The sequence below is a fragment of the Elgaria multicarinata genome, chromosome 7, assembly GCF_023053635.1.
Source record: "Elgaria multicarinata webbii isolate HBS135686 ecotype San Diego chromosome 7, rElgMul1.1.pri, whole genome shotgun sequence".
NCBI classification, from domain to species: Eukaryota; Metazoa; Chordata; class Lepidosauria; order Squamata; family Anguidae; genus Elgaria; species Elgaria multicarinata.
This window is the reverse complement of record NC_086177.1, coordinates 112,364,688-112,389,258: the sequence shown is the minus strand read 5'-3', so window position 1 is coordinate 112,389,258 and position 24,571 is coordinate 112,364,688. Positions and strand designations below refer to the sequence as shown.

Genomic DNA, 24,571 nt, shown 5'->3' with positions numbered 1-24,571 from the left:
AAATTATGAGACACCCTGAGAATGAGGCAGAAGCCTCTTTCATGGAGGAAGAAAACTTTCAGGAAATAGGAGGACAGATGTTGGCTCAGAGCTAGACACAACACTGTTAGGGTGACCATATATTCGGTTTTGCCTGGACATGTCCGGAATCAGGGGGGGAACCCAAATCCGGGGGGGGGGGAATCCCCATTTTCCCCATTATGTCCGGGCAAAATGCAGGGGCTGTCCACCTCACACCTGCATTGTGGTGGATGCAAAATGGTGGGCCAGCCTGCCAACTCAGTTGATGCAGCGTACCCCCACCCCAAAACACTTAGGGAAAACAAAAAAAGAAAGAAAGAAGTTGGGCTACCATTCCTGTCAGTGGTGAGCCCTACCTGTGAAAAGCTGCTGAGGATTTCTCCTCTTCCCTGAAGAAATTCAATGGAATTATGCCCATAATTTCTTGGCCTGCAAATAGGGCGGAGTATTTCCAGAGGCTATCCATGCACTAAGTCAAGGTAAAACAATATATAAGCTCTAAATCAAGGGTATATTTGGAAAACAACCAGGAATCATTTGCCCCAGACAAAATGCCACCCATTTAATCACTTTTGCATTTGAATAAGTTTAAGATGTAAAATATCCTTCCTAATTTTAGCAGCTCGTGCAGAAAATTATACAGCCTAAGAGGAATATATCTATCATTACTATTCAGTGAAAAAACAACATGTTAAGTTGGCAGCTCTGTATCTATCAAAGAGGAGGCATACGAGTTTCCTTCTAGAGATTTTGTACAGATGATAATACGTAGACTACAATTTGGCCAGTCTTTAAAGCCTCTCCACCCCTGACATCACGTGGGTAAATCTATTCAGAATATAGAACATGAAAGCACAATAGTGTCTGCTGATAGGGAAATAAATGCTTGCTTAAGCCAAGGGAATTCAGTTTAAACAGGCAAAAGTTCTCACGTTGGGGAGCTGTTCCCAAGAACACCCCCACCCAAGGAAATCTTAGAAGCTTTGACCCGTTGCTAAATCCATTTGAAACTCGGTTTCAAAAAAAAATCTAGTTTAAAGCAGGGCGTTGCTCCTTAAAGACCCCTGCGAGATTCCACATCTCCTTAATAGATGTTGAACTTGGGCCAACGAAGGGGTTATTATAAAGAAGGTCACAAGAGGTCAATTCCCCCTGAACTAAAGTTCAGTTCTGAAAAAAGGGGCCTGTTGCATGTTGATCATTGTGCGCTGAAGGTTGTTAGTATCTGTGGTTGTTAGTACTGCAATAATGTGCTGCTCTTTCCCCTTCTTCTGCTAAGACTTGTTTTATAACTGACCCTTTAGCAGCTCCGCTCCTCCTCCGATGTCTAATGACAAAAGCATGTGCCTTCAAATCAACTGAATCAATGAAGGATTAATCACCATGAAAGAGCATTAGCACCTCATATTGTTTTGTGGAACAACCTGTTGTTTGCATTGTTGAGTTGGGTGAAAAGGTTGTCCCACCTACAGCTAAGATGACAGCAACCACCTGACTATGCAGATGTTTCCTTGTCAAACCTTCAGAATGAATTCTGCAAAGGGGGAAACGATTGAGGTGTGAGAGCTTCAGGAACAAAGAAAATGGGAGAACACAACCACACCTTTTGCAGTCATTTTGACAGGGGCCTGATTCAGGAGGAAATGCAGTGTGTGTTATTACCACGCTCCGGCACTTCTGAATGGAGTGGATGAAAAACAGGGTGCTAGATGAGATAATAGGATGCTGATGGTGATGATAATAAAACTTCTGATAAAGATTTCCAGGATTGTGAATACCTTCCATCTTAGGCAATGCACTGATTCCAATTTGCAGGCCTCATAGATATGGTGGCTTTGGTGGTGTTGTTGTCATTGTCAGGGGCATAACTTCCAGGTAGGTGTGAACCTATAATTTTATTTTTAATTTTTTTAAAAAAAGATGCAATCCTATACATGTTTAGACAGAAAAAAGTCTGACAACTCCCAGCATTCCCTAGCCAGCCAGTTGGGGTACGCTAGGAATTGTCGTACTTTTCCTGTCTAAGCACGAATAGGATTCCACCCTAAATTAATCACTGCCTGTAGTCACTAAGGGCTCATCTACACCAAGCAGGATATTCCACTATGAAAGTGGTATATAAAAGGAAGGAGCCACACTACTGCTTTATAACGGTATTGAAGTGCACTTCAGGATCTACACTACTGATTTATAGTGGTACTGAAGTGAACTGACAAGTGTTGGGGCCCATGACACATCTACACCAAGCAGGATATAACACTATGAAAGTGGTATGAAAGCAGTATATAGAATGTGTCAATGGGCTCCAACAGTTGTCCGTGCACTTCAGTACCTCTATAAAGCAGTAATGTGGCTCCTGCCTTTTATCTCTCTTTCATACCATTTTCATAGTGGAATATCCTGCTTGGTGGAGATGAGCCCCAAGAGAGAGCTTCGGCTATTGGGCGGTATAAAAATGTAATAAATAAATAAATAATAATAAATAAATTATGTCCTGGGGTTTCCAACTTCAATAAAATTAGTGCAGAGGCACCTCTGCCCTTTTCCTGGTGGAAGGAGACCAATCGCAGGTCGCCTTCCACCAGGCACTTCCTGGCCACGCCTCCGCTGTGACTCCAAAGCGAGGCTTTGGGGCTGTCTTGATGCCATCTTGTACATCCTCACCTCACTGCAGAGAAAAAAGCTGGGGTAAGCCCCCAATTTTTTCCCCCCTCTGCAGCTTCAACAGAAAGCCCTGATGTGGGTGTGCTATTGTAGCGTCATCGTCTAATCAATGCCCCTGGGGTTTTCCGAGCGTTTAGACATCCCTTGGGGCAGGATCTACACTGCTGCTTTATAATGATTTATAACAGTATTGACAACTGTTGGGGTCCAGGACACACTCCATATACCGTTTTCAAACCGCTTTCAAAGTGTTATATCCTGCTTGGTCTAGATGTGGCCCAAACAGAAACCTTTTTAAAAAACACACCCTCTGAAGTGGGTCTGAAGCCCATTTCAGTTTGGAGTGCTTCGGAAAAGAGTTGCCTTAGAGGCAGTGCGAATCTCTCCGAAGTGGGCAGATTGGGATTCCTCCGAAGTGGATGAACGCACCTACAGGGTTGTGTGAAACCTTGGTATCTTGGCAGACATTTCCATATTGTCAAAAATGGCCATGTCTGTTTGGGGCCTCTATCCTGAAAACAGATGTACCATTTTAATGAGGGCAGGATTTTCCAATTTACTAGCTTCAATCCCAGTGTCAGTATGAATTGTTCCCCATTCATTCTTAGGCTCAGAGATATATTTTCCCCCATTTCCCCCCAAATATATCTTGCATGTCCCTCCTCTTGTTTTTAATAAACGTAGAAGACTGTTCCTGGGAGGGGGAGAAGTAGCTTAATTGAGCATGCCCATAAATAATAAGCAACAAAATCAATCAAAGCCATTGTATTATTTAATTACACAATATTTTCTAGATTGTAGCCCCAGCATACCAGATCTTTCAGATACCACAAAACACTGCCTAGATCTAGTCCAACACAAAGTTGCTCTGAGATAACATATAACTAATAGAAGTAAATACTCGAAAGTACTAAATATGGATTGTACAGTAGAGGTGAAAAATGGGGGAGATTGCCCCGGAAAATACTAAAGGAGCATAAATAGATGCAACCAAACCAAACCAAACCAAACCAAACCAGTAGTTTTCATGTAGTAGCACCAGATCAAACCATATGTATTTATTTTAATATACTTATTTACTGCTATTCAAAGGGAGCATTTTTCCAAGTCCTTGGCTTGGCTGGAATTTTTTTTTTCGATTTGTGGGGTTGTGGGGATCTTGGATTATTTCCAAATCGAGCTGAGGTGTTTAGATTGGGGTTACATTGTAGTACTGGTTGCATAACATTGCCCCTAGGCTACATCATCAAGATAAGGGGGGGGGGGAGAGAACAAGACCTGGGGCATGTCTACACCAGGGGAGGGAAGGGAGAGGATCTCACAATATGCTGATTGCGAGGTCCGCCCCCTGGGTTCACACGTGGAGCACCACGTCCAGGGAGGAAGCAAGAAGTTGTGCCCGCCATTTTTTTTTAAAAAAGACAGGAGCTGGAGTGCACCTGTGCTCCAGCGATAAAGTTTTTTTTAAAAAAGTCCCAACCCCACTCCCCACCCACCCCGGATGGCCCTGGATTCCCCCAGCCTGGCTCCTTCTTTCTGATGACACCCGCTACTCACGTGGAAGAGGGAAGAAGCCGGGATGGGCGGCCACATCACCCACAGTCCTTGGGATTGTCCCAGGACCACAGGAAAAACTGCCAAAAAAAAGGGCCTGCCAATATCCCAGGGAAATGGAAGAACATCCCTCCCTGCTCCCGGGATCCCTTGTGCGTCATGTGGACACACAAAGATGATCCCGGGACGATCCCCGGGATATCGCCTGGTGTAGACATGTCCTTGGCTAGGTCCGTCTTTGGATTCTTCCCTCCCAAACTTGTGTCTATCCCACTCCTGGTCGATATGTAACCATCATTTAAGAGTGCAGTCCTAGGGACTGCCCTCCTCTTAGAAGGAGACCTAGGATTTTGGAGGCTTCCGAGTATCCAACGCCCTGGTGGCAGGAGGGATGGGGCGATTTTCACCTCCTTTTTACATTTCCCCCTCTAGCCGTCCTTTTGAGATGAGCCTTTAAGCCTCTCTAGAGGAGGCGTGCTGATGGTGTCTGGAGAGGTCATAGGATTCATCGTATCCTGGCCTCTCCCTCCCCTCTCCGCCCACCAAAGGGGAAGCAGCCACTGTGGTTCTTTGCACGACTACTGCGAGGGGTTATTGTGTTCGGAACTTAGAGTCCCGCTCCCGAGGGCGTAGCAGCGTCTGCACCCTGGGGACGCGGGGACTCAAAACAAGCCTATGATCCCTGGGATGCTCTCCTATGGACCATAGGATTGCTCTCTAAATTATGTAAGAATTGGTACATGAATGGTTTATTTTCCTCTTCCTTCTCCCACTGTCTCCTTTGGTATCATGGAGTGTAAGCTATCATTTCCAGTTGTAAACCCCCTTAGGCACAGTAACAGAAAAGCAGCATATAAGTGTGTGAAATAAATAAATAAATAAATATATAAATAACACATGTGCACCACGATTGCTGATAATTCCCTTCCCCCCCCCCCCCCACTCTCCAAATGGCTTATACATTTCTATGCTGACAGATCCAACTTTTTAACTTATTAAACACAACCAGCCAACCTTCAGGACTGGGCTTCCACGTGCAGGAAGCTTTATTAGACCAATGTTTGCTCAGGCAAGGTTTTGGGAACAGGATGTGCTAAAGGAAATTCCCGTGCAGAGAAGTCCGAATATTGAAAACTTTTTTTTAAAACCCTCTTACATTCCACACACAATCCGCTAGGCAAGGGCAAGCGTGGGATGTTCCTTGCACAGCCTTGCACGGTAGGAATTCTAACAGGTTGTGTGTGTGTGTGTGTGTTGTGTGTCCATTTGGCAATTGATGGACACACATCTCTTTCCATTTAAAGCACTCACGAGGAAGCAAAGCTACCATAAAGGCAACTGTGCATAAACTGGAGACAATCGCAAATCAAATCGCTGTAAACCAACATTCCAAATTCTTGTCTGTAGGCCGATAACCCTCCCAGCGCTGACATAGGTTGTGTGTACACTTTGGTTTCTAGCTGGATCTGTGGTGACCACAAATAAAGAGGATAAGTGCCCTTCTAGATCTGGGCCAGGCTGGCCACAAAGGTTGCCTTTCTTTAAAGAGAACGCCACGATGGCCTTGCCAACCTAATGTCAGGCTTAAAGGCATTATAATGCAATCCTGTCCCCAATGGGCACCCACTGGATGAGGACAGGATTGCTATTAAATCCGCCTGCGTTTCAGCCTGAAGATATGCCAGTGTTGTGGACTACGCTCCACAGCTCTGCCAGTGTCACATCGTGCCGATGTTAACGGCCGCTGACATTGTAGGGCCATGGGATTGCTCAGCCACCCAGTCCCAATCCTTTGGGATTGACGCTGCCCATCGATATTTTTGCCGTGGTCAGAAACATTGGGTAGGATTATCAGTGTCTTCCCTTCAGCTGTAGTGAAGAAGAAGAGGCATCATAACCCTGAAGTGCAAGTATGGTCCAGGATGGATGAAGTAGGGGCTAGGTTTCAGGAATCCAGTTACTGGTCTTTGGTTTTCTCCTGGAGGTCGCTCTCTGCCCTCAAGCGCTGGCTGCTGGCTTCATTGTATTTCAGCCAATGCAGGACTTCTTCAGGAAGTTCCGGAGATTCCACCTGCATGACAACACAACCAAAATAAAAGATGTAAAAATCATATATCTCTATATCTCTCTATATATCTATATCTATCTCAATCAGAGGAGCACAAGTGACGCAAAAACATTGCAATCCCGTTCTCCATATCTATTTTTAAATGCAGAAAATGTTTTTAAAAATGAATTTTACGTCTAATCTTCAGTGAATGCCAGTACAGTTTGGTGCAGGAATGTGTCAGATTTCTTGTTTGCCAAAAAACACAAGTTTCAAGAGCAAAAACCCACCCTTATTTTAGCAAAATTAGAATCCAGGGATTTAAACTCAGAAAACAAATTTTGAAATGTCAAGTTCAGTTTTTAAATGTATGTTTCAGTTCTACTGCAAGTCCTTATAGCTACATTTGTACTGTGTGGTTCTTGCTCTGGCTTGATAATCTGGAATATGGTGTCTGTGATGGAATCAAGACCATTTCTTTCTTTCTTTGCCTTAAAGAAAGTCATCCATTAGTCATCCCTAATGGGCCACATGATGCACAGGTGATCCTGCTGTGATCTTGGGTAGACCTCTCAGTAATTCAGGAATATCGCTGACTGCTTTTGTTAGTTTATTTCCAGCTCTCTCGCTACAATCCCAAAGTATTCCCCCCCCCCTTTCGCGATGTTGTTGCTGTTTGGAGCGAACTCCTGGGTCAGCAAACAGCCAATCATAGAATCATAGAATAGTAGAGTTGGAAGGGGCCTATAAGGCCATCGAGTCCAAGCCCCTGCTCAATGCAGGAATCAGCTGTCAGGGGCGTGTGCATGGGCATCAGTGTGTTTCATTACTGAGTTTTTGGTTTTTTTAAGCACACATATCTCTGCGCAGGAGTGCTTTTTCGCCATAGTACCTATCCCCCTTGTGTTGCTCAGAACTTCACCTCATCATCCTGCAGTCCCTCCATCCATGCCCACACTCTGCCAACCTAGTTTATAATTGCCTAATCATCTTTCCTCCTCCTCCTCCTCCTCCTCCTCCTCCTCCTCCTCCTCCTCCTCCTCCTCCTCCTCCTCCTCCTCCTCTTCTTCTTCTTCTTCTTCTTCTTCTTCTTCTTCTTCTTCTTCTTCTTCTACATCTGCACCATACAAGGCTGCCAAGAACATTTGAGAACTACAAGTTCAATCGCAGCTTTTAAAGCTCAGCTAAAAACCTTTCTTTTTCCTAAAGCTTTTAAAACTTGATTTTGCTCTGACTTTATACTGTTAGTTTTACCCTACCCTGTGCCTGTTTGGTGCATTCTCTTCCCCTCCTTATTGTTTTATTATGATTTTATTAGAATGTAAGCCAATGCGGCAGGGTCTTGCTATTTACTGTTTTACTCTGTACAGCACCATGTACATTGATGGTGCTATATAAATAAATAAATAAATAATAACAATAATAAATCTAGAATCATCGAATCATAGAATAGCAGAGTTGGAAGGGACCTACAAGGCCATCGAGTCCAACCCCCTGCTCAATCTGGCCCAATCTTTTGTTCGCCCTGCACCATCAATCACCTCAACTCTCTCATCTCTTCCCTATGTATGTCCTCCTCCATCTCTCACCTGTGAGAATCACCTGTTCCTTGCCAAAGCTCTGTTATCAGCAGTCCCCTGTCCCAGGGGGCCCTTCCTCTCTGGCAGAACAATACTGCTTTGTTTATTTCAGAGCTTTTGTAGAGAACAGCTTTGTCTGCTCCTTGTTTTATTTCAGTTCTCGGCTGCTTATTTGTGTATTATTTGTATATGTTTGGTTTTGTTTTACTGCATTTGGTTGTTGTTTGCATTATTTGATTTATCTGTTAACCACTGTGGGTATCCATTTCAAGTTGAAAGTGTTTTAAAACACACACGATAAAAGCACGTGTCCACAAGAAACTCAGGGGAAGGATCCCTTTTAGGTGTTCGTTTTGTGCAAGGATAGGTAAAATGCCAGCTTGTTGACTAGATGACAGCATTGCATTTTCTGTCCCTTGAGACTTTTCCTCCTAACTATGTTATCATGTACAGCTTAGGGGGGGGGAAACAATTTTTTTGCAGGTTAGAAATGCAAGATGTATAAAACAAGAAGCCTCTGGCCCTGTTCAGAAGACACCTTAAACTATGGCTTTAACCACAGTAGTTAAGCCAGAAAGCCGGGCTGTCTTCAGAAGATATCTTAAACCATGGCTTTTAACCATGGTGACTAATTCATCGTGGTTAAAGCCATGGTTTAAGGTGTCTTCTGAACATGGCCCAGCTTTCTGGCTTAACTACCACGGTTAAAGCCATGGTTTAAGGTGTCTTCTGAACATGGCCCAACTTTCTGGCTTAACCACCATGGTTAAAGCCATGGTTTAAGGTGTCTTCTGAACATGGCCCAGCTTTCTAGCTTAACTACCACGGTTAAAGCCATGGTTTAAGGTGTCTTCTGAACATGGCCCAGCTTTTTGGCTTAACTATCACGGTTAAAGCCATGGTTTAAGGTGTCTTCTGAACATGGCCCAGCTTTCTGGCTTAACCACCACGGTTAAAGCCATGGTTTAAAGTGTCTTCTGAACATGGCCCAGCTTTCTGGCTTAACTACCACGGTTAAAGCCATGGTTTAAGGTGTCTTCTGAACATGGCCCAGCTTTCTAGCTTAACTACCACGGTTAAAGCCATGGTTTAAGGTGTCTTCTGAACATGGCCCAGCTTTTTGGCTTAACTATCACGGTTAAAGCCATGGTTTAAGGTGTCTTCTGAACATGGCCCAGCTTTCTGGCTTAACCACCACGGTTAAAGCCATGGTTTAAAGTGTCTTCTGAACATGGCCCAGCTTTCTGGCTTAACTACCACGGTTAAAGCCATGGTTTAAGGTGTCTTCTGAACATGGCCCAGCTTTCTGGCTTAACTACCACGGTTAAAGCCATGGTTTAAGGTGTCTTCTGAACATGGCCCAGCTTTCTGGCTTAACCACCATGGTTAAAGCCATGGTTTAAGGTGTCTTCTGAACACGGCCCAGCTTTCTGGCTTAACCACTGTGGTTTAAGGTGTCTTCTGAATGGGGACTCTAATTAATTGGGCCCAGTCCATTTTAAAAACTGTGCCCTCAGTTCTTCACCCTATCCAGAAAGTGACAGTTCTGAAAACGCACCAGCATAGGGTGGGGCTAGGTATCATTCCACACTGACCAAGAGAGGCTTTCCTAAGCTGAACAACAGGAGCTGCATCACGTGGCCTTGAAGAGGATCTCTCCTGCAACATCTGAGAGCAGGTTACGCAACAGGCACCTCCTTAAACGTGAGAGTGAACTTCAGCAGAAACTGTGCTGCACATCACGATCAAACAGGTGACATTTTAATTGGGTCAAACGTGACCTGGAAAAACAGGCGTTCTTGGTGCTTCTACATGAATCATTCATTGTGTAATCATGCCGTCTGAATTCACGGAACTTTACAGGGGGTCAAGATGTCAACTTCTGTTTGTAGCCTTCCCTGTGTTTTCCTGCTGATGATGCCTTGTTTTGTTTTATGTTCTTTTCGTAACAGAAGAGAATATGTTTGGGCACATCCTGTGCATGTTTAGATAGAAAAAGGTACTACAACTCCCAGCATCTCCTAGCCAGGAAGAAAAGGTGAGATAGTTGCGCAATGTCTTTTTGATGGTTAGAGCTAGGAGCCCTCCAGCTGGAAGCACCTCTGTGCTGAACTGCTTCATGAACTTTGATAACAGCACTGCCCACCATTCCTGTGCTTGTGAGGTCCGAGCAAGACACAATGGAAGCAGCCATGGGTATTTACACAAGGGTCAGCTCTGGTTGTATATGCAGTGTGGATGGATGAAGGTGTTGAGAACATTCAAAGAGCCCTGCTGGATCAGACCGGGGGTCCATCTAGTCCAGCAGTCTGGTCACACCGTGGCCACCCAGCTGTTGGCCAGGGACCACAAGCAGGACACAGGTGCAACAGCACCCTCCCACCCATATTCCCCAGCTGCTGGTGTACTTACTTCCTGATACTGGAGACAGCACACAACCATCAGGGCTAGTAGCCTTTGATAGCTTTCTCCTCCAGGAATTTATCCAATCCCCCTTTTAAAGCTGTCCAAATTGGTGGCCATCACCACAGGTTGTGGTAGTGAATCCTATAGTTTAATGATGCACTATGTTTTTTTTAAAACTTCCTATGTTCTTCGTCCTGCTACCTACACGCTGCTACCATTGAAGTGTGATTGACAGGGACCCCAGGTAAAGTCTTTTCAGTAGCAGTGCCCTGGAGGGAGGCCTCCCTCCGCCTGGAGTTTCATATCATAACTGGCCTTCTGTCAAGCTGCAAAGACCTTTTCGTAAACTGCCCAGAGAGCTTCAGCTATGGAGCAGTATAGAATTGTAAATCATCACCATCATCATCATTATCGTCACCATCATGGATTTCTGTCGTCTTGGCTTCTTATCTTTTCTTTCATTGTCATCTTGGATTTCTTGATGTATTTCATTGCTCTGTGATTTAGTTTTCATTTATTGGATCATTGCTTTGTGTTTTAGTTTCCATTTATTGAATCTGAATCTATTTTCACTCTGTGCGGCCCTTTGAATGCCCTCGGGAGGGAAACGGCCTGAAAAGAACCTAACTAGTCGTTCTGCACCCAACGGGATGTTGCCAGATTATGGCGCGAGAGCAGGGCCGGTGCCAGACTATTTTGCGCCCTAGGCAAGGTGAGCTACTTTCACCCCCGCCCCCCAAATGCCAACTTTGAATTTTAAGAATAGATGTTTCCTGGAAAAAATAAGAAGCACAAAACTTGAAACTGCTAAATTTATTTTAAAGTGCAAGAAATACGTCATGCCAATTATAGCAAACAAATTGGAAAGGAACGTCTATGGGTCTAAAATGCATTATTTAATAGGAATATCACTCCCAAATCATCCCCCCCAACTCACACACACATGCACACACACACTCAGCATCACTCACTCCATACAAACACATGCATTCACTCAAAGACCCCCTGCACCCCATTCATCCATACATTCTCTCTCTCTCTCTCTCTCTCTCTCTCTTTTTTCCGGGCGTGTTCTGGAAGTCCGAATGTGGAGCTGCCCCACCCCCACCCCAGCGTCCCTGGCTTCGCTTCGGCTGGGCGGGCGCGGAGCGCGATCTTGCCCACTCAGGCTCAGCTGAATCCTCGGGCCGGGCCGGCTCACAGCCAATGCACATGAGTGCTGCGCTGTGCCTGGTGCCCCTCTTAGGTTGGCGCTCTAGGCGGCCGCCTGAGTGGCCGCTATAGTAGCACCGGCCCTGCACGAGAGCGGGCCTTTCCAGTGGTGGCCCCCTCCCACTTGTGGTTTGAGAGGCAGAAACGTTGGCATGGTCTTAAATGCCTCTTGCAAACGTATCTGTTCATACAGGCTTCCCCTCACCTGTAAATGATTGTGGTACTGTCCCCCTTTATTGTTCTTTTGCTGCATCATCTTTAATTATGGACTGTTTTCTCTGGTTCTTACTTCGTAATCTTAACGGTTCGGGATTTTAGTACATGAAGCGGTGTCAAAGTCTTATTAATAACTATGAAAATTAAATGCGTCAAGAGATTCTGGCACCAGCTTCCGACGCAGCGGGCCGGATCCCGTGGGCCTTACCTTCCTCCGGCACAGATGCTCGACGGCCTTGCCCGGGCTGGCGCCCACCACGTGCTGCCGAACCAGCAGCACGGCGCAGACAAAGCCGTCGCGGGCGCTCACGAAGCGCTGCTCCAGGAAGAAGGCCCGCTCGTCCCAGCCCAGCAGCTGCGTGCGTATGACGAAGCGCTCCAGCAGGCGTAAAGAGCGCCGGTAGCGGCAGCAGGAGGCGGCCAGCACCGTGTGGCCTCCTAGCGTGTGCACGGACTGGAAGAGCCCACAGCGGGTCATGTGCACGCACCGGGCCACGTCGGCCTCGCGGGGGTAGCGGGCGTTGTTCATGTGCAGCAAGAAGTCGAGGTCCGAAGGCAGCACCCAGGTGTGGAAGCTCTGCTCCTCCAGCAAGTCCCAGACCGTGGGCAGCAGGAACCTGGCATAGAGCACCGTCAGGGACATCCTGAGCAGGTACCAGCCATCCAGGAAGGCAAAGAACACTGCAGCAGCCCCCAAAGCCAGCATCATCATCATCTTTTGCTTTTAGCTTCCTTTTCTATCCTGTGTTTGCTTTTATCTTTTGCTTTTCTATTACTTTTCTATCCTGTCTTTTGCACCGGCTTCCAATGGCACCTGAGGTCACGGATCGCACCTCTTACTGGCTTCTTCCTGGCGGCTGTGACAGCTCAGGAGCAACCACTTAGTGTACAGGGGGAGCAAAGATGGCAGAAAGAGCTGCTTCTCCCCTTTCCTCCCCTTCCATAGGCTGCTCTTTGGTTCCTTCCAGCCTCTCCCTCATTCAGAGCTTCAGTGTCTGTTTCCTCTAGCGTTATCCCAGCAGCCTGTAGGGCAGCACCCCCTGGTGCACTGCCTGTTTCCTGCAACAACAACAAAAAAAAAATTGCACAAATTCAAAAGTTGCGGTTCGAGTAGGGTGACCCTATGAAAAAGAGGACAGGGCTCCTGTATCTTTAACAGTTGCATAGAAAAGGGAATTTCAGCAGGTGTCCTTTGTATGCATGCAGCACCTGGGGAAATTCCCTCTTCATCACAACAGTTAAAGCTGCAGGAGCTATATTAGAATGACCAGATAGAAAAGAGGGCAGGGCTCCTGTTGCTTTAACTGTGGTTACTGAATTCTTTTACTGAATCAGTAAAAGACAGCATGACTTGGCAAAGCCCATTATGTTCATCGAGAAAAACCACCATGAGCAGTGAGAATGTAACTTTCCTCCACCTCCACTTTGTTTAAAAAGTGCCTCCACATAGCTGTCAAAACCTGAGAAACACTGGGCCGGATCCAGACTAACGTAGCTACACTTAGTTGACAAATGTAGTCCATTGATTTCAATGGGATCTAAGTTAAACTTATTTAGGCTGCAATCCTTCACACACTTACCTATTGAACTCAATAGGACTTATTTCTAAGGAAACATGCATAAGATTGCATTATATGTCTGTATTCAACTCAATGGGATAGACACACTGCTGCAGTTCTGCACTACACAAAGAAATTCATTTTTTATAGAAGTTTAACTGACATGGCTTCTCTCAAAGGGTCCTAATTATAGTTTGACAAGGTTGCTGAGAATGTTCTGTTCCTTAATCGCCCACCCCATCAACAGAAAACAACAGAGTCATCAGGGTTTGGTAAGTGGAAAAAAGTGTGAAGCTAGCTTAAGAATGGATTTCTGTTCGTGTCTCCTAAGAAATAAGCTCTGTTGACTTCAATGGGACCAATGGAGTAGTGAGGGCTAGACCTTGGGGCCAAAGAGAGTGGTAGGTGATGTGAGAAGCAGAAGCAAACTCCACTTCATTCCTGGGCTTGATCTACACTACTGCTTTATAGCAGTGTTGTCATTATAGTAATTTTAAGTGAGATTAAAATTAAAAACTCACTGTGCATGCTCAGAGGTGTGTGTGTCTTTATCCAGGATTGGAAAAGATTCTAACATAAGAAATGTTAGGAGCAGATGGAAAGCATAGGATGACAGGGTGAGGGAGGGGTAGGGTGAGAAAATAAATGTGCGTCACAACTGAAGTTATACACAAGTCCATCTAAAATGGGGAGAGGGGCACAAGACCACGATGTCCGGACCTTAAGATCATCCTCAGGGGTCCTTCTCCGTGAGCCCCTGCCAAAGGAAGTGAGGCAGGTGGCTACTAGGAGAAGGGCCTTCTCCGCTGTGGCACCCCGGTTGTGGAATGCGCTCCCCAGAGAGGTCCGCCTGGCACCTACACTGTACTCTTTTCATCGCAATACAGCTGAAGACCTTTTTATTCTCTCAGTAGTTTAACACTTAATTTTACCTTAAATTTAAATTTTACTGTTCTAACTCTGTATTTTAATCTTATATCAATTTTGCTGTGTAGTTTTTATCCTGGTTGTGCTTTTGATACTGTATTTTGTATTTGTGCTTTTAACCTGTTGGTTGTTTTATGATGGTTTTAATTTTTGTGAACCGCCCAGAGAGCTTCGGCTATTGGGCGGTATAAAAATGTAATAAATAAATAAATAAAAATGTCCAGGGTTTAAAATTTACCCAGCTGCACTGCTGAATGGGACTTAACCCACGTTAAGTTTCCTACCCCTCCATGCTTACTTAAGGAGACAAGTTACTTTTGAGGAGGAGAAACGAGAAGAAGCGTCCACTAGGGCTGGGGGTGGCATGCGCCACTGGGGCACTTCGCCTGTGGCCCAGCACAATTCTGGCAGGCTGCGGCCTAGCGCCATTGCCACAGCAACCGAGGCCTGCTCTGGCCTAGGCATGGAGGAAGCCTTGGGCTGTGCTATGCTAGGGTGACCATATGAAAAGGAGGACAGGGCTCCTGTATCTTTAACAGTTGTATTGAAAAGGAAATTTCAGCAGGTGTCATTTGTATATATGGAGAACCTGGTGAAATTTCCTCTTTGTCACAATAATTAAAGCTGCATGTGCCCTGCCCTCTTTTAAATCTGGTCCCTCTAGTATAGCTCCTGCAGCTTTAACTATTGTGATGAAGAGGGAATTTCCCCAGGTGCTGCATGCATACAAAGGACACCTGCTGAAATTCCCTTTTCTATGCAACTGTTAAAGATACAGGAGCCCTGTCCTCCTTTTCATATGGTCACCCTATGCTATGCCGCCGCTGTTGCCTTACGAGACCCGCGAGAAAGCCCCGGCCCCGGCCGGAGCGGCTCTGTAGCAGTGCAGCGCAGAATTCATGTGCTATTACCGCAGCCTGGGGAGCGGCAACCCGTGGGCCGAGCGCGTGACTTCGGTGTCAAGCACGGCCGGGTGGCTGAAGTGAGCGCCAACATGTTTAGCCTGGAGAAGAGAAGACTGAAGGGAGACAGGATAGCACTCTTCCAATACTTAAAAGGTTGTCACACAGAGGAGGGCCAGGATCTCTTCTCGATCCTCCCAGAGTGCAGGACACGGAAGAACGGGCTCAAGTTAAAGGAAGCCAGATTCCAGCTGGACATCAGGAAAAACTTCCTGACTGTTAGAGCAGTACGACAATGGAATCAGTTACCTAGGGAGGTTGTGGGCTCTCCCACACTAGAGGCATTCAAGAGGCAGCTGGACAACCATCTGTCAGGGATGCTTTAGGGTGGATTCCTGCATTGAGCAGGGGGTTGGACTCGATGGCCTTGTGGGCCCCTTCCAACTCTGCTATTCTATGATTCTATGATTTTATGTTACGGCTGCAACAGCAGCTGGAGGCAGCGATGGGAGGAGGGAGGAGGGACGCCGAGCCCAGCGCCCTCCTGCAGGCCAAGGACCAGCTCCAGCACTACCACACGCCGCTACCATGGCTTCTTCCAGCACCTGGGCAGGCAGGAGGGTGGCCTCTGCTTCCTGATGGATCTCTGCAAGGACCTGCGGAGATCGAAGGGGTGCACGTCAGGATTAAGCCACCCACACGGCTGAAGATGGCTGCACCTGTGCTGCTGGCCCCAGGCCCAGCCCTGCAGCTGCCTGGAGGATGGCTGTGCTCCTGGTGATGGGGGTTGTCGTCGTCCCGCTGCTGCTGTATCTTCTCCTGCCACCTCCAAATGATGCTGTTCCTGGCCAGGCAGCTGGATCTTTAGTGTGCTCGTGCGAGATCTTGGCTCCTGGCCCGGAAATCTCGCCAGAAATCTTGCGAGACTTCCTATTTCCTGGAATCCTGGGGAAGAAGGCCAGGCCGCCGGGAAAACAAGGCCTACCGCAACCACAGGCAGGCAGGGTAACCGTTTTCCCGGTGATTTGCCTGTCAACGCCGGTTGCTCCGGTGGTCCTTATTTTCCCGGAGGAGTCCGGACTTCGCCGGTGTGTACGTTCAGGCTACCTTCATAATAGGGTGACCCTATGAAAAGGAGGACAGGGCTGCTGCATCTTTTACAGTTCTATAGAAAAGGGGATTTCAGCAGGTGTCATTTGTAGGCATGCAGCACTTGGTAAAATTCCCTCGTCATCACAACAGTTAAAGCTGCAGGAGCCCTGTCCTCTTTTGTATCTGGTCAAGAGAGCAGGGGAATTTCACCAAGTGCTGCATGCATACAAATGACACCTGTTGAAATTCCCTTTTCTATGCAACTATTAAAGGTACAGGAGTCCTGTCCTCCTTTCCATACGGTCACCCTAGATATAAATGGTTTAAAAGCAGTAGTGTAGTTCCTGCTCCGGTCCCTGAAAGCCAGGCTCTCTGCCATCTTTCAACACTAATTAACCTTTTCTACATTCAAGCTTCTTTGAAGACCTTTCCCTTCCTCCCCTCTTCCCCCTTTGTGAGATTACATACCAATATAGTTGAAAATTAAACTATTTAACCTAAACATTTCATTCCAAAAGGTTTCAGCAATGACCTGGCACCAGCATCCTTCCTTGTTCCTGAAGGGCCATGAAGGACACTGTAAATTTCAAGAGTTGATCAGAGAGCTGTAAATTGCCCTGTAAGGGGTAGCCAGGTGTTTAGACAAAGGCGGGGATCATAGGTTCATAGAATCATAGAATTGTAGAGTTGGAAGGGGCCATCGAGTCCAACCCAGAGTGCAGGACACGGAATAACGGGCTCAAGTTAAAGGAAGCCATATTCCAGCTAGACATCAGGAAAAACTTCCTGACTGTTAGAGCAGTATGACAATGGAACCAGTTACCTAGGGAGGTTGTGGGCTCTCCCACACTAGAGGCCTTCAAGAGGCAGCTGGACAACCATCTGTCAGGGATGCTTTAAGGTGGATTCTAGGGGTGTGCACGGACCCCCCCATCCGCTTCTCTTCCAGATCCACAACTTCCGGATCGGGTCTGCTTCGCTCTGCCTATAGTCCGCTTCGCTTCGCTGCGAAGCTCCAGATCCGGATCGGAGCTCCGCTTCCCCCCCCCCATAGGCTTGCATTAAAATCCAAAAAAGTCTACAACTTTTTCTGTTAAAGTTAGAAACCTCAAGTTTGGCACCATGACACCTCATGCACGTATACACATGCATGCCAAGACTCAAGCCAATCCAAGCTTCCTCTGATTTTTGGGGATTTTTTGAAAATCGGACACCCCATTTTCAGACATGGACTGTTCTCCGACATTTTGACAGATAAAAACTTGGAAGCAGGTACCCTCACAGATGCCATCTAGATCCACATTTATGGCAAGTTTCAAGCACATCCCATCATCCCTGATTTTTGGCGGGGCTTTAACCTCTAATGCATCACCCGTAACCCCAATTCACACCCCTTTCGATATCTTCGTCACTTTTCACATTAGAAATGTCAAACTTGGCACCATGATAGCATATCCATGTATACACATGCATGCCAAGTCAAGCCAATCCAAGCCTCCCCTGATTTTTGGGGAATTTTTGAAAATCAGACACCCCATTTTCAAACATTGGATTTGCTCTGACATTTTATCAGATAATTTTTTTTGAAGTGGGCACCCTCACAGATGCCATCTAGATCCACATTCATGGCAAGTTTCAAGCAAATCCCATCATCCTCTGATTTTTGGCGGGGCTTTAACCTCTTAACTCACCCCAAATCAAGTCCCATGCTAGAACTACATCAATTTTCACGTTAGAAACCTCAAGTTTGGTACCATGACACCTCATGGACATATACACACGCATGCCAAGACTCAATCCAATCCAAGCCTCCCCTGATTTTTGGGGAATTTTTGAAAATCGGACACCCCAGTATCTCAGGGATTTAAAGCTGCAGACAGCTCATTGGGGCTATTTCAAAGGAAATCCCAACATGCCATGAATTGGGGAGTAGATAAACCTAAATATGAATCTTCTTCCAAACTTGAAAAATTTATTTGGAACTTCAAAAAGTCTAAGTGAGCGCAGGAATGACTTATCCCCTGAGTCAAAGCAACACACACACAAACCATCCCTGCGAGGTGGGCAGGGGAGGAGGGAGGGAAGGCAGGCAGGCAGCAGACATGGCTTGTTTCTTTCGAAGCCAGCAGTAACGCATTGCAAACCAACCCTGCGAGGCGGGTGCAAGGAGTGAGCAAAGGATGGCTTGTTTCTTTCTAAGCCAGCAGTAACGTATTGCAAACCAACCCTGCGAGGTGGTCAAAGAGGAGGAGGACAGGCGGGCAGAGAGCCAGGCAGAAATATGCCATAGATCTAGTATGGGGGAGTCAGTCCCGGCAGATGCCCCACCACAGTAGCACCCTGGGGGGAAGGCACGCAGGCACTCAGGCAGGCAGGCAGGCAGGCAGCAGGCATTTCTGGGGGCATAAGGAAATGAGGCAAGGATGGTTTCTTTCTAAGCCAGCAGTAAGTCATGCATTGCAAACCATCCCTGCGAGGCGGTCACACAGAAGGAGGACAGGCGGGCAGAGAGCCAGGCAGAGATATGCCATAGATCTAGTATGGGGGAGTCAGTCCCAGCAGATGCCCCACCACAGCAGCACCCCGGGGGGAAGGCACGCAGGCATGCAGGCAGCAGGCATTTCTGGGGGCATAAGGAAATGAGGCAAGGATGGTTTGTTTCAATACTAATAATATGTATTTAGGGAAATGGGACAAGTGTGTATGCTTTGCCCAAACAGGATTTGAAATGCTGAAACTGTATTGGCTTTTTTGCACTTCACAAGCAGTGCACACAGCACACTCACACAATAACACACAGTCACACACACAGTCCAAGTAACACACACACACACACACACACACACACACAAGAAATAGAGAATTTTTTTGGGGGGTATTTTTTTGTATTTTCTTTATATAGAAGAACGAAGGAAGATGAAACACAGTCAGGCTTTAAGAGGGGAAAGGGGGGTGGGAACCAACCAACCAACCACTCCAAAATTTAAAAATAAAGTTTATATTAAATCAAAGTAAGGGAAAAACACAGAGCAAACTAAGCAAACAGTCAGAAACAAGCAAACAAACACACGCACAACCCACACAACCCAAGCTAAATCCTAATCTAATCTCCTCCAACTCCAAACACAGCAGCAGCACCTAAACTAACTCCTCTCTCCACGAATGCCAACCCACAAAGAGACAGAAAGGAGAAAGCTCTCAGGGTGGCGCTGCCTTAGTCCCCCCTCCAACGCTGGGATTGGAGGATGCTTCATGAGGTCATTAATTCTCATCAGGATTGGGAGTTGAATGAGCCTGTCATCGCTAACCCCCCCCGCTGCTTATCCTCTCCCGCTTTTTTACCCAATTTTAAAAAAAATTATAGCAAGCGAACCGCACCACACAGAGTGCTGTGAGTAGGCTCAAAATGACCCCCAGCCACGACTCTCTAAGCACACGAACTTTCAGAAAGATAGCTTTAAAAACAACACAGTTATCCCCTGTTCTTTTCCGCAATGCAATCCTATGGGCGAAATTATCCAAAATGGCGGGCAGATCGCTCTGTGAGAAGAGAAGCGCTTCTCCTATGGCCGCTTCTCTTCGCCATGCTTCTAAGGGTCCACAGTCTGCTTCTACTTCCTGACTGTTAGAGCAGTGTGACAGTGGAATCAGCTACCTAGGGAGGTTGTGGGCTCTCCCACACTAGAGGCATTCAAGAGGCAGCTGGACAACCATCTGTCAGGGATGCTTTAGGGTGGATTCCTGCATTGAGCAGGGGGTTGGACTCGATGGCCTTGTAGGCCCCTTCCAACTCTGCTATTCTATGATTCTATGATTCTATGATACTCCACCTCTGGGCAAGGCAGAGCAGGCCAATTCGCTTCTGATTCTCCAATTCTAATCGGAGCGGAGCACATCCCTAGTGGATTCCTGCATTGAGCAGGGGTTTGGACTCGATGGCCTTTTATGCCCCCTCCAACTCTACTATTCTATGATTCTATGATAGCCAGGTGTCCCTTGTCGGAGTTTCTTTCCTTGTCTCATCTTCATCCCATTGTGATCATGCTAGTCTCTGAAGAAAGTTGCAGGTTTGATACACGGTGTAAGTTGGAGTTTTAATGGGCCCATCAATAATAAAGATGGATTGTAGGAGACAAAGAGATATTTCAGACAAGGCACTGGAAATCAGTGTGTGTGAATTAGTTCTAGATAAGCCCAGCCTTGCCTTTGTCATTTGTCACAGTGACCAGGCGCTACAACTAGACTTGCTTGTGACACCGTCTCATGCTGACCCAAGCTTCTGTTAATGCTTTCTCTCCTCCTTGCTCTTGCAACTTTTCTTTCCCTTTCTCTTTCTCTCTCCCTGTAGTGTTAGGGGCTTTGTGAAGGTTTGAGGCCTTAGAGGCCTGGAGTTATTCTGTTGGGAAGGGGTATCCCTGAGAGGAGTAGTTTCATTTCCCAGTTAAGTGTCATTTCTCTACTTAAGTTTCATTTCTTCAAACAGTAGTTTCTGTTTTGGGGGGAAAATGTATAAAAAGAGAGGAGAGTGCCAGAGAGAGAGAGAAAGAGAGAAGATCAGAGCATGAGGGAAGAGCAGAAAGAAGCAGCCTGAAAAAGAAAATGCAGCTAGGGTAAAAGACCAAGTTCTTCCTTTACTGCAGTCCTTGGTTTAGCCTCTGAGCAGATTTTTTAAAGCTAATTTCCACACCATTCAAATGGATATTTACACTCCCCATTTCATAATTGTGTTATTTGCGCTGCATACTTCTGTTTGTAATCTATGAACTGATCGAAACCACATTCCAGTGTCTTTTGCCAAGGAGCTAATTCCCCGGAAGTTATCACCGTGCATGTTTTGACCCTAGTGCATTTAATAAAACCTCCCATTTTTCAAAGAAACCTCTGTGTGTATTTGTGTCATTGGCTCACTTCTGCCAAGGTGCACTTTTGCTAAAATCAAAAGGTCCCTTCGTGGGTGCATGCTTAGTAACTAGCATGGAGGATTCTTGAAGAAGATTCAACCAGCTGCGATGCCAAACACCACTGTCAACTCAATAAATTACCTAATTTAGTCTATGCCCAAGCGTAGTGGGTGTTTATTACTCTCCTCATCCATCCCAAACCCCACTCATTGATTCCACCACCTGATTTGCACATCATTATTACTCATGGATCAACCCTTTAACTTGCCATCTGTCTTTGTCACATCTTTCTGAATGCCACTGCAAGCCCTCTGAGGCACGGTTGGCAACACTTCTGTACCCTACTATGCCCCTGTTTAGAAGACATCTTAAACCATGGCTTTTTGCCTTTTTCGCTGTGGTTAAAGCCCTGGTTTAAGGTGTCTTCTGAACAGGGCCAGTAACAGCTTTGCAGTTTGCTGGCGTTCAGGAACATGCCAGGCCATTTCCTGCCTCTTAAGATCTTAGCAGGAACTGTCAGTGTGCAATATTTGGGAGGACAAGGAGGACTAGACACTTGTTTTCCTCACTGTTTTTGAAAAGCTGCTGGCTTTTGTGTTAGAACAAGCCATAGCCCAGTTTTACAGCATGGTTTTTGCCATGCATGCTCTCCAATAAAGAAAGACGCAAATGCTGTTGGAGCAGACATGTTTATTTTCTCCTCAAACCATTCTGGCAGTTTCCAAATCATTCTCAACTTTCAATGGCAGGCTGTCTTCCACATGGTCCCTGTTGGGTATATTTAACACCTAGCCCTGGAATCGAATCCTGGTGGCCTCAGTTGAACAATGGCCACTGCACAGGGCCCCTGCCATCTGAAGCCTGCCCCTCAAAACAGGGCCGGGGGATGTGTGGCCCTCCAGATGGTGCTGGACTACAACTCCCATCAGCCCCAGGTGACCTAGGCCATAGCTAGACCTAAAGGTTACCCCTGGATCTTCCAGGGGTCAAACCTATTCATCTGGTGACACACAGGGAATCCAGTGCTCAGGCAGGGGCGAACCCTGGATGATCCCAGGATAAACCTTAGGTCTAGCTGTGGCCCTAGTGAGCCACACGTTCCCCATCCTTGCTTTAAGGCAACGTAGCAGAACACTTTACAATTCTACAGGGGCATTTCGGGGATCCTCACTCTATTTCTTTTCTTTCCCCTGTCATCTTTCTTTTTCAGAAATCAGATTGTAAAATGTACCTTCCTTGCATTGTTACTGTTATTTGTTTATTTAAAGCATGTTATGAACACCAAGGAGGGAAGGATAAACATGAATACAACCTTCACCATCCTTACCTATTGTTGAGCAGGCCTCTGGCACTTCTAGCATATACAGGGGCTAAAAACTCTGGCCGTAGCTAGACCTAAGATTTATCCCAGAATCATCCCGGGTTTGTCCCTGCCTGAGCGCTGGATGCCCTGTGTGACACGTAGGCCATAACTAGACCTAAGGTGTATCCCTGGATCGTCCAGGGGTCAAACCTGTTCATCTAGGTGACACACAGGGGATCCAGTGCTCAGGCAGGGGCGAACCCTGGATGATCCCAGGATCAACCTTAAGTCTAGCTGTGGCCTTAGATGAACAGGTTTGACCCCAGGACAATCCTGGGATAAACCTTAGGTCTAGCTACAGCCTCAGTGAGCTCAGTCACTCTCTGCAAGTTAGACTGGAAACATTTTCATTTTACAGAAGAGGCACAAAGGCTGAGAGGTCAGTGACTTGCCCATATCCAAAGCTCCTCCAGGCCTCTCATGGCCCACTGACCCTTGGATCCTACCTGAGCTCACCTGAATTGTGAGGTCAGCATTTGCATCTTTGGAGCATCCTGTTTGATGGCCACAGTGTATTCCTATTGCAATAGAGTATAGATCAGGGTATAGATCAGGGTTGCAGATGGCAAAGAAGGGGGAATGAGCATCACATGGGTGAATAATCTGACCTTTGTGAATAATCCATAGCAGACAACATCCACAAGCGTTCACTCATCCCACTGTAGGCTGAAGCCTTTCCAGCTGAGCAAACGTAAGTTGACATTCAGACGACATGCTAAGACATGGTAATTAAACATTTTGAGCTAAACGTTATGGTGTAATGTCTCATATGAACCATTCCTAACCATGGTGGCTACATATAACCACGGTTTAAGCACACTCACTATTTGCTGCAAAAGGGTGATCAGCCAAACCATTGCTTAGCGTGTTGTCTGAACAGGCCCACTGTATTATCAGAAGGGGACGTAAGTGGGACACAACAGCCCCCCTCTTTCAAACCCATTTGGATCCCTGTGCAGACCATCTATTTTACATTTTAGCTGAAACAACCAACATACTTTTACGTTTTCCATGGTAGCCATGAGGGAGAGAAATTTTAAAAACAGCAACACACATTTAAAAAGAAATGATCCTCATATTTATCTGCATCCCTCAAGCTGTCGTCAAGTGAAAATAGCTATATGTTTTCTTACATGAAAAGGGACTGGACTGAGCATTAGATAGCAAGGCCGTGCACTTCCAGAAGGATTGCTGACTGATGCATCCCATAAAAGAAGAATGGAAATCACACACCTCCCAGTGTCTCAGGAGGAAATACACTTTTTACATTTAGATAGGACAAATATCTAATACCGAATAGAGAGGTACTGGTTCCTCTCTATTCGGCCCTGGTTAGGCCTCATCTAGAGTATTGCATTCAGTTCTGGCCTCCACAATTCAAGAAGGACGCAGACAAGCTGGAGCGTGTTCAGAGGAGGGCAACGAGGATGAACAGGGGTCTGGAAACAAAGCCCTATGAAGAGAGACTGAAAGAACTGGGCATGTTTAGCCTGGAGAAGATAAGATTGAGGGGAGACATGATAGCACTCTTCAAATACTTGAAAGGTTGTCCCACAGAGGAGGGCCAGGATCTCTTCTCAATCCTCCCAGAGTGCTGGACATGGAATAACGGGCTTCAGTTAAAGGAAGCCAGATTCCAGCTGGACATCAGGAAAAACTTCCTGGCTGTTAGAGCAGTACGACAATGGAATCAGTTACCTAGGGAGGTTGTGTGCTCTCCCACCCTAGAGGCCTTTAAGAGGCAGCTGGACAACCATCTGTCAGGGATGCTTTAGGGTGGATTCCTGCATTGAGCAGGGGGTTGGACTCGATGGCCTTGTAGGCCCCTTCCAACTCTGCTATTGTATGATTCTATGATTCTATGAAATGTCCCTATTTTCCCAAGTGCCTTACACGTCAAGTTCCTAAATACGATAACTTCAAAGTAGTATATACAAGTCAAGTGATAGGAGCCACTACCAAGGAAAAGGTCCTGATATCCTACCAGTCAGGTGGGTACATTCTGAAGAATTGCTCCAATATTATGTACACATTGGCAATGGGGACACATGAAAAGAAAAGATATGTTGCTCTTAACTGTTAAACAGGTACGGACAGAAGGCGTACTCGCTCAGTACTACTGATAAA

At 46.3% G+C, this 24,571-nt stretch overlaps 1 protein-coding gene across 1 annotated transcript; it reads right to left on the bottom strand.

Moving 5' to 3' along the window:
- Positions 1 to 6,186: 6,186 nt before the first annotated feature.
- On the bottom strand, positions 6,187 to 12,415 carry THEM6 (thioesterase superfamily member 6). The gene is made up of 2 exons (XM_063131214.1): positions 11,909 to 12,415; positions 6,187 to 6,310 (listed from the first exon to the last, which is right to left on the bottom strand). The coding sequence occupies exons 1-2, from the start codon at positions 12,413 to 12,415 to the stop codon at positions 6,197 to 6,199; spliced, it is 621 nt and encodes a 206-aa protein (XP_062987284.1). The 3' UTR covers positions 6,187 to 6,196.
- Positions 12,416 to 24,571: the final 12,156 nt, after the last annotated feature.